At 59.0% G+C, this 10,120-nt stretch overlaps 1 protein-coding gene and 1 pseudogene across 1 annotated transcript; both read right to left on the bottom strand.

Moving 5' to 3' along the window:
- Positions 1 to 988: 988 nt before the first annotated feature.
- LOC147414772 (protocadherin gamma-A2-like) lies at positions 989 to 5,976 on the bottom strand. The gene is given in 6 exon segments (XM_086471228.1): positions 989 to 1,063; positions 2,833 to 2,938; positions 3,029 to 3,061; positions 3,063 to 3,283; positions 3,704 to 5,816; positions 5,861 to 5,976. Coding segments are annotated over 6 exon segments (2,664 nt in total).
- Positions 5,977 to 7,630: 1,654 nt separating this feature from the next.
- Positions 7,631 to 10,120, bottom strand: LOC147414771 (protocadherin gamma-B5 pseudogene; annotated as a pseudogene).

The following is a 10,120-nucleotide window of genomic DNA, read 5'->3' as shown; positions in this document are numbered from 1 at the left end:
TTCCGCTATTGCTGCGGGTTTTCTTTCCCCAACTCTTTTATTTCATTTCTACGACCTCTGAGAAGAAACAGATACAAAATGCTTCAGAGGAGAAGCTGTTATAGAAGGTAAGCACTGGCCATTTTCTTTGAGTATATTCTTGTTTATATTTATTTTATTTGATATATCTCTCAGAGTGACTGAGACTAGGAGAAAATGGCAAGCATGATTCGTTACAACAGCAGTATCAGTAAACGCTCCCAGTTTTACAAATCACAGAGATCACCACATCTTCTTGCTCTAGAACTGGGAAGACAGAGCTGTTAAAGCATTCCTTCAAAATTTCTTCTTTCAGTGAATGGGGTAAGTAAGTAGATCTACGTATGTGGATGGCCAGCAAAAAGGTACCCATGCACCGAGGATACTTCAATTGCCAGTGTGCTATTCCGAGAATTGTAACAAGAGTACTATACCCTTCCGTGGTGACGACTGGAGTGTATGATACGTGTCAGCTACCTTTCCCAGGACAGTTGGAGACTTGTAGAAAAAGTCGCGAGAAAGAAAGTCAGAAGGGCAACACTACAGAAGGCAGTTTAACCATGACGCAAACACGGCAAAGTGTAACTTGCATCGACAATACACAGAACACTCCAGGTGTGCGGCGATCTGCAAATAGAAAGGATAAAACCCTCTCGAGTGCAACGTCTATGAAAAAGTACTTGATTCTCCTCCGTGCCTGTTTGTATGGTAACACAACCTCTCAGCAACAATCAAAGGAAATCATGGAATGCAAGACTCTCTGCGAGCCAACACATCTTGGTTCATGACCATAGAGAGATTAAGGCACATTATGGCCAGCTGAATCTTTTCAAGCGCTACGCAGCCCATGCATTTGGAAACTATAGGTACAGTAGATGTTCCTGTCATTCATATTGCTCCAAACAAGAGATGACTCCATGGATGACTACTGTGCTCATTCACGGGGTCCTGGTGATAACTCAGTTTACGGTTATGCCACTCTTGCCTCAAAAGATACAAAGATACGGACTACGGGACTCAGTTTCTCCTTCACAAGCTTCTTCCACTGCAGCAGTTATTAGAAAACAATCGCTCAGCCACAACATTTGCTGTCAGAATAGGCTCTTCCTCACCAACAAGACCATTCTCACAAAGGAGTAGCCACACTCTATTTCAGATGGAGAGACATATACAAGAGGGTCATCGACCCATACTGAGCAGGTATTTATGCAGAATCTCGCCCTTCCTCAAAGTTTATTGCGTTTCATTACTAGAGGTACTGTTTACATGCATTTCAAATAATGTTAAACTAAAACTCTGTGTTGTAAGACAATAGTGATAAATACAGCAACAAACAATACTTTTAGAAAAAACATCAACTAATAAGCTGGTCATGATGAAAATACCTGCGTATATCTAACAGTCCAATCCTATGAGTAAGGCTGCTGAGCAAGAAATTAACTTTATATTGGCATTAGGACATACTGATGCTACACCCTCAGCTACAACGCTACCGCTAACTACACCTCTCTGAAAAACACGATGACGACAGTAAGGCAGAGGAAAAGTGCCCATAGGACAGTAATGTTCCCTCAGCGATTAACCTTCATTTGGCAGAAGAGGCCACAAGGCCACTGCGGGAGCAGGCTTCTCGTGGACAACAAGGTCATTCTCACAGAGTCATTCCAGGTGCAGTGAGAATCTGGATGTGGTCATCGGCAGGTAAGGAGCACAGAAGGAGAAAACAACCTTTCTAACCAGTAACCCTATTAAGAATGCATGCACTCTGCTCCTCACATACCGTTTGCATCAAATTTAAACACTGCATCAAAAGTTCAAGTGCTGCTACACAAGAGATAACGACATAAAACAAGCTGTAAGGCAACATAAAAAGCACAAATGAATAACCCTTCACAGCAAGAGTACCTTGATATTTCTTGGGGTGCCATGCCGTTCGTAAAACAGCCCAGCAGAAACCGTGACAATAATTCTACTTTCTATTTGCAGGAAGACCTGGGAACGGTTTCCTGGATGAGGAAGAAGTACCATCAATGGGGAAAACACATACTACATTGTGGTATACGAAATTGACACTCCTGTCACTACCGGCTGAGGAACATGCTGTGTGAGGAACTGTCGTACGAGACAAGTACAAAACCCGCCCCAAAGCAGGCACAGGTTTCATTTCCAGCAATTGCTTACATTCATCCTAAATACTGACCGTTAAATGAAAAAGACGTGTAAAAAGGGAAGGATAATAATTTCGGAAGGAACCAAAGACAGCCTTGAGAAAAACACCTCAGCTAACACACCGGTCAAGATTAAAAGTCCCATCATATAAGTAAAATAGATCACTGGCTGGTAAGCAGCACAGAAAAAGCAGAGAACCATTCTGACTAGTACCAATGTCAAGAATACATACTACTCTGTTTCTCAGACACTGCTTTCAACGACAAAAATAATGAAGAGTACAAGATCAAATGCTACTACACACGCGAGGAGGTAATTATATGAAACAATCAATAACACCACACAAAAAATACAAATTATTAACCTGTCATTACAAGTTACAGAAGGAGCCATTAAGGTTCCGATTCAAGACAATTTCACACTATTCAACTGCATGTGCTGTTGGGAACACCCTGCTAAAACCAGAAACTGCCATTTCCTAAGACTGCAACATATCCGTTTAGAAGAGCTAACAATGGAAGGAAAACCGGTATTACACGGGTCAGGGGACAAAAAGCGAAACGACCTGGCTCGTGATAAAACCACAAAGCCCCTCTCCAACGAAACTCCAGCCAGCAGCAGCCCCACACTTCTCCTGCCCCTCACAACAACCGTAACGCTCAGCCACAAGCCCACGTTCACCGCCACGCAGCGAGAGGCACCAGGGCACAGCGCGTTGCGCAGCGAAGCTCCGCCTTCCTGGGCACCCAACCTCCCTCCGCAGGACGCAGAACCCGCCGGCAAAGCGCCGGGAAGCAGCAGAGGGAAGCGTGGCGGGGAAAGCCTGGTCAGAGGCACTCACCGGGGCAGCGGCCGGGTCCGCGCGGCGGGCGCCGGCAGGGTCCTCCCCGAGCAGCGGCGCGGGCTCGTCGGGCGGCGGCCGGGCCGGCAGGGTGTCGCAGCAGCTGGCGCCCGACAAGCGGAGCTGGCTCTTGCGCGAGTCGGCGGTGAGCGACACCTCGTGCGAGTAGGAGTGCAGGAAGGCGCGGACGCCGTCGATGCCCACGAAGGTCGAGGCCGGCACGCCGCGCAGGGCGCCGCTGCCCGCCGCCAGCAGCTGCGAGCGGCGCCAGCGCCGCAGGCGCAGCGCCAGCAGCAGCAGCAGGAAGGCGACGAAGAGGCAGGACACGGCCGCCACGGCCACCACCAGCCACCGCGTCAGCCCGCCGGCCGCCTCGCCCGGCGCCGCCGCCGCCGCCGCCGCCGCGCTGCCCAGCTCCCACAGCAGCTCGGCCACGCTCTCGGCCAGCACCACCGTCAGCGTGGCCGTGGCCGACAGCGCCGGCCGCCCGTGGTCCTTCACCACCACCACCAGGCTCTGCCGCGACGCGTCGCGGGCCAGCGGCGACCGCGCCGTCCGCACCTCGCCGCTGTGCAGCCCCACGCGGAACAGCCCCGGCTCCGTCGCCTTGGCCAGCTCGTACGACAGCCACGCGTTCTGACCCGCGTCCGCGTCCACCGCCACCACCTTGGCCACCAGCGACCCGGGCTCCGCCGACCGCGGCGCCAGCTCCACGCCCGACCAGCCCCACACCGACCCCGACCGCGACCCCAACCCCGCGCTCGACGACGACGACGACGACGACGCCGGCGGGTACAGCACCTGCGGCGCGTTGTCGTTCTCGTCCACGATCACCAGCCGCACCGACACGTTGCTGCTCAGCGCCGGCGCGCCGCCGTCCTCCGCCCGCACCCACAGCCCCACCTCGCGCACCTCCTCGTAGTCGAACGAGCGCAGCGCGTACAGCGCGCCCGTCTCCGCCTGCACCGACACGTACGACGACAGCGGCGCGCCCCGCACAAGACCCTCCCCCAGCCGGTACCGCACGCGCGCGTTCGCCCCCCAGTCCGCGTCCGTCGCCCGCACCGTCAGCACCAGCGCGCCCGCCGCGTTGTTCTCGGCCAGCCGCGCGCTGTACCGCGCCTCCGCGAACACCGGCGCGTTGTCGTTCACGTCCAGCACGCGCAGCGCCAGCACCGCGCTGCTCCGCAGCGACGGCGAACCGCCGTCCGCCGCCCGCACCGTCACGTTGTACTCCCACACCTCCTCCCGGTCCAGCTCCCGCGCCGTCACCACGCGGTAGTAGCTGCCCTGCGAGCTCTGCAGCACGAACGGGACGGCCCCGTCCAGCCAGCACCGCACCTCACCGTTCGCCCCCGAGTCCCGGTCCTGCACATGCAGCAGGGCCACCACCGTCCCCGGCGGCGCGTCCTCAGAGATCGCGCTCAGCGCCGACGACACTGTCAGTTCGGGCGAGTTGTCGTTGACGTCTGTCACCGTGATTGCGATTTTCGTCGTATCGGAAAGGCCGCCGCCGTCCCGTGCCTGCACCTCCAGTTCGTACGAGTCGCCTTCCTCGAAGTCCAGGCTCCGCAACAGCGTGATCGATCCCGTCTCTGCATCCAGGTGGAATATCTCCGATGCCAGGTCCGTCGCTTTCTTCAGCGAGTATTTCACGTGCCCGTTCAGCCCCTCGTCGGCGTCGGTGGCCGTGACGGTGACGAGGGTGGAGCCCACGGGCACGTCCTCGGGCACACGCACCGGGTACTCCGCCTGCCTGAACACGGGCGCGTTGTCGTTCGCGTCCAGCACCGACACCCGCAGCCGCGCCGTGCCCGTCCGCGCCGGATCGCCGCCGTCGCTCGCCCTCAGCACCAGCTCGTGAAACGCCGCCTCCTCCCGGTCCAGCGCCTTCGCCAGCACCAGCTCGGGACGACGAGCGCCGCCGGGGCCCGCCTGCACGGCCAGCGAGAAGTGCTCGTCGCCGCTCAGCTCGTAGCTCTGCAGGGCGTTCGACCCCGAGTCCGGGTCGTAAGCTTCGGCCAGGGGAAACCGCGAACCCGGCGCTGTCGTCTCGCTTATTTTCTCCTCCAGCACAACATCTTTGAAGCTGGGGGCGTTGTCGTTAACGTCTGTGATTTCCACTTCGATTTCGTAAACCTGCATTTCCCCCTCCACTATCACCTCACACCGAAGCACGCATTTCTCCACCAGCCGGCACAGCTGCTCTCTGTCTATCCTCTGCACCGTCACTAAATGTCCCGTCTTCCCGTCCAGGGCGAAATACTGCGTCGTCCGACCTCTCTCTGTGATGCGAGCGCCGCGATCGCCGAGCGCCGGCAGCTCCAGCCCCAGGTCCTTGGCCACGTCGCCCACGAACGAGCCCTTCGGCAGCTCCTCGGGCACCGAGTAGCGCAGCTGCCCACACGCCGCCTCCCACAACGCCACCAGGACGCACCACAGCAGGGCTCGCTCCCGCCGGACCCAGCGCCTCCCCGACGCGCTCATCGCCGCCGCGGCGCCGCCGGCACCGCAACACGGCCGGCACCTCCCCGCCGAACACCCACGATACGGCTCCGGCTCTCCGCTCTCGGCCGCTGCTGCCGGACCCTCCGCCTCGCTGCAGCACGGCTCCGCACCGCGGGGACGCTCGCAGACCGCCCGAAAGCCGAGGAAGACAGACAGACAGACAGATAGCGAGCGAGAGAGTGAGTGAGCCGGGCTGCAGCGGGCGGGGCTGCCTGCAGAGCTCCGGCCTTCCTCTCGCTCCTCCTCGGTCAACAGCGGCGCCCGCAGCCTCCTCCCGGCACTGCAGGCACCGAGCGCTGCCCACCGCTGCCCGCCCTGCCTTGCCCACGGGCAGCTCGCGGGGACGGCACCGCCGCCACCGACACACCGGTCCCCAGCCAGCGCTGATCTCCTGCCTTGGCTTTTCTCCAGCCCAGCTCTTCTGTGATCCTCCAGGTCATGCCGATGAGAAAGAAATAACACGGCTCCCGACTTTGTGTTATTTCTACAGCACGAGGCAAAACAATTTGTAATTGTGAAATAATACAGATGCACATTTATTGTTATATGATGTGCAGAATATTACGAGTCTAATCCCACTAGTCCAAGAGTACAACCTCCATCACGAATTGCACAGCTTTTCGTAGCAGTGGTCCTTGAATGACTTTTTCTCAGCCTTTCTGCAGATCAAAAGAGCATCATGGAGTAGGGGAAGTACTCACGAACACGCGGAATGGTCAGTCCTGCTCTCCCGCAGTACAGGGACGGCCCTTCCCTCTTGACTTTTTTACTTTTCATCTGCATATCGAAGGCTGATCTGAATCAAACCCCACCTCCTTTTCTCCTCTTTCTCCAACCACTATTTCGAATTATTCATTATACCCTTAAGCGCTATAAGCCATTCTTAGATTTAGGATTTAAAGCTCCATTCTACAGTAAATCAGCAGCACGCAGCGATGCGCATGTACTCTCTGTCGGAGGGGGGAGGATCATTTAAAAAATAAAAAATTTTAAAAAGCAGCAAAACCAAAACCCACCAGAATAAAGCAAACTCTTCCTGCTAAACAAGGTACAACTGTTTGCAACTGTTTGGGAAAAGGGGATATAAAAAGGAAGCAGGATCTGAAACAAAAATCTCAACTTTTTTTTTTTTTTTTGGTAAATCCCATTCAACACCTCAACTACTGTAGAAAAAAAATAGATCAGGAAGATTGAAAAGAGGGGGAACAAAAATGATAAATAACTGCACAAAGAAATCAGAGAAATAATGCCTACTCAGCCTCAATACTGCTACCATTTCTGCAGCCGCCTTCCCTCAAAAGACGAAAGGGCACACGGCAGAGGCGGAGGAACAATCTGTAACTTCGCCATTCACGGAGCCACACCCACTTTCATTTGGCAGTCCAACATCGAAACAGCTTTAATCTACGGCTTTTTGTTTAGCCGCCAACCAGGTCCAAGTACATCGCTTTGGGAAAAAGCGATCAGGAAGGAAACATTAACACCAAGCGTCATCCTCATTTTCCCGACCCGGTCGTGCAGAATTAGCGAATCTCATTTTACTGAATAAGGATCCGCCTTCAGCGTTACTAACAGCTCCGACAACACAAGCCTCGTAGTTCAAAAATCTCAGCTGAACCTGAACCTGGGACCACCGATGAAACAAGAACGCCTACCACCTGCTCTACTTATACTCCTTCATGGACACACAGATCAGCAATTGCCATCCACACCACCCGGGGAAAACTGAAGGGAAAGAGGACGGAGATTCACAAAGGTAAAGGATCTCATTCGGCACAGGATGGATACGCGGACGCTGTTACTAACACACAGGTTTTGTACACATATATTTGCCTTGTCGACGTCCAACATTGGCAGAGCTCATTACATCTCAGAGGATCACTAAACCTGTACCATTTTATCCAGCACAAGTGGAATGGCAAATTCTTCCCCTCTGACCCTACACGTTGTGACAGCTGGTGACGCAGGAAGGGCCAATTCGAACTGCCTCTACAGGAAGAGCAACGCTACACTTGGTCATGGAAACATTGATCAGCACATAGATCGCCCAAGCATAAGAACGAAAGCCAACAGCCCACTAATGGCAGCGATGGGTTAGGAAAGGCTCAGAGACACGGACTGAACGGGCTTACAGACCTGCGGGGCGCCGCGGTCCGCCGGCGGCTCTCCCGCGTCGGCGCTGTCGCTCGGGCTCCGCTTCCCGCAGGCCTCCGCGCCGAGAAGCTCCTCCGCGGGCAGGCTGGGCAGCGGCGGCGGCAGCCAAGCGGCCTCGGCGGCGGCGCGGCCCGGCGCCACGCACAGGTTGTAGGAGTAGGGCAAGGTGCCCTCGCAGAAGTCGGCCGGGAAGGCGGCGCCGGCCACGGAGAAGCGCTGCGCGCCCAGGCAGCGCAGCACGGCGGGCGGCCCGGCCCGCCGCACCCGCGCCAGCACGGCCAGCGCCACGCTCAGCACGAACAGCGCCGACAGCAGCGCCAGCGCCAGCACCAGGTAGAACTGCAGCTCCGCCGGCGGCTCGGCGCCCGCCGCCCGCTCGCTCAGCGCCGGCAGCGCCTCCTGCAGGCTCTCGGCCAGCACCACGTGCAGCGTGGCCGTGGCCGACAGAGCCGGCTGCCCGTGGTCCTTCACCACGGTCACCAGCCGCTGCTTCGCCGCGTCCCTCTCCGACACGGCCCGCGCCGTCCGCACCTCGCCGCTGTGCAGCCCCACGCGGAACAGCGCCGGCTCCGCCGCCTGCACCAGCTCGTACGACAGCCACGCGTTGCGCCCCGCGTCCGCGTCCACCGCCACCACCTTGGCCACCAGGTACCCGGCCTCGGCCGAGCGCGGCACCACCTCGAATGACGAAGACGACGGCGATCCCCCCGCCGCTCCCGCCGCCGGCCACAGCACCCGCGGCGCGTTGTCGTTGCGGTCCAGCACGAAGACGCGCACCGTCGCCGTCGAGCTGCGCGCCGGCGCCCCGCCGTCCTGCGCCCGCACCGCCACCGCGAACTCGCGGCACTGCTCGTAGTCCAAGGAGCGCTGCGCGTACACCGCGCCGCTCCGCGCCTCCACCGACACGTACGCCGCCGCGCCCGCGCTGCCGCCCGCCAGCCAGTAGCTCACGCGCCCGTTGGCGCCCGCGTCCGCGTCCCGCGCCCGCACGCGCACCACCTCCGCGCCCGCCGCGTTGTTCTCCGGCACGTACGCGCTGTAGGCCGCCTCCTCGAACACCGGCGCGTTGTCGTTCACGTCCGACACCTCCAGCACCAGCGCCGCCACGCTGGACAGCGCCGGCGCGCCCCGGTCCCGCGCCACCACCGTCACGCGGTGCTCGGACGCCTGCTCACGGTCCAGCGAGCTCGCCGTCACCACCTTGTACGAGCTGCCCGACGACGACGACGACACCAGCGACAGCGGCGCCTCGCCCGACAGCTCGCACCACACCTGACCGTTCTCCCCGGAGTCCGGGTCGTTCACGTTCAGGAGCGCCACCACCGTGCCGACCGGCGCGTCCTCGGGCACCGGGCTCGACACCGACAGCATCGTGATTTCGGGCGCGTTGTCGTTCTCGTCCGTGACGTCTATCTGTAACTTGCAGTGCGCCACCAGACCGCCCCCGTCCCTCGCCTCCAGGCCAAAGCCGTATTTGCTCTTCTCCTCGAAATCGAGGGGCGCCGCCGTCCTCACCTCGCCGCTCTCGCTGTCCACACTGAACAACGCGCGGACGCTCTCGGGGACGTTGCCGAAGCCGTAGGACACCCGCCCGTTGGAGCCCGCGTCCGCATCCGTGGCCCGCACCCGCAGCACCAGCGACCCCGCCGGCAGATTCTCCCGCACTCGAGCCTCGTACACGCTTTTATTGAACACGGGCGCGTTGTCGTTGGCGTCCGTCACGTTGACGCGAACCTGCACAGTCCCAGACCGCACCGGGTCCCCCCCATCTACTGCCGTCAGCACCAGCTGAAACGAGCTCTGCTTCTCCCGGTCCAACGTTCTCTCCAGCACTAACGCCGGCTGCTTGCTTCCATCCGGACTCTCCGTCATGGCCAGAGTGAAGGACGGGTCGCTAGTGAGCTCGTAAGTCAGCTGCGAATTGCTGCCCACGTCCGCGTCTCGGGCCATCTCCAGCGGAAAACGAGCACCGGGAAGTGTCCATTCTCCGATCTCGAGGTCCAGAGCAGCCCTGCTGAAGGTCGGCGTGTTGTCGTTGACGTCCTGGATGGCCACCTCGACGTGGAAAACGTTGAGCGGGTTCTGCACCAGCGCCTCGAAGCTGACGGAGCAGGACGCCGCCTCGCCACACAGCTCCTCCCGGTCCAGCCTCTCGCTCACGTACAGCTCCCCGGTCTCCTCGCTCACGCCGAAGTACTTCACTTGCCTTGTAGCGGCAGACGCCACCCGCAGCTTGCGTGCCGGCAGGTCGGCCGGGCTCAGCCCCAGGTCCCGCGCCAGCGGCCCCACCAGCGAGCCTCTGCCCAGCTCCTCGGGGATGGCGTAGCGGAGCCGCTCCGGCGCCGCCCGGCAGCACAAGCCCAGCACCAGAGCGGACAGCAGCACTCGCCCGGCTGCTCGCCGCCGGCTCTGCCTCTGCCTCCCCGCCAT

The sequence above is a fragment of the Leptosomus discolor genome, chromosome 10, assembly GCF_034619465.1.
Source record: "Leptosomus discolor isolate bLepDis1 chromosome 10, bLepDis1.hap2, whole genome shotgun sequence".
NCBI lineage: Eukaryota > Metazoa > Chordata > Aves > Leptosomiformes > Leptosomidae > Leptosomus > Leptosomus discolor.
This window is presented reverse-complemented; position numbering and strand designations above follow the sequence as displayed.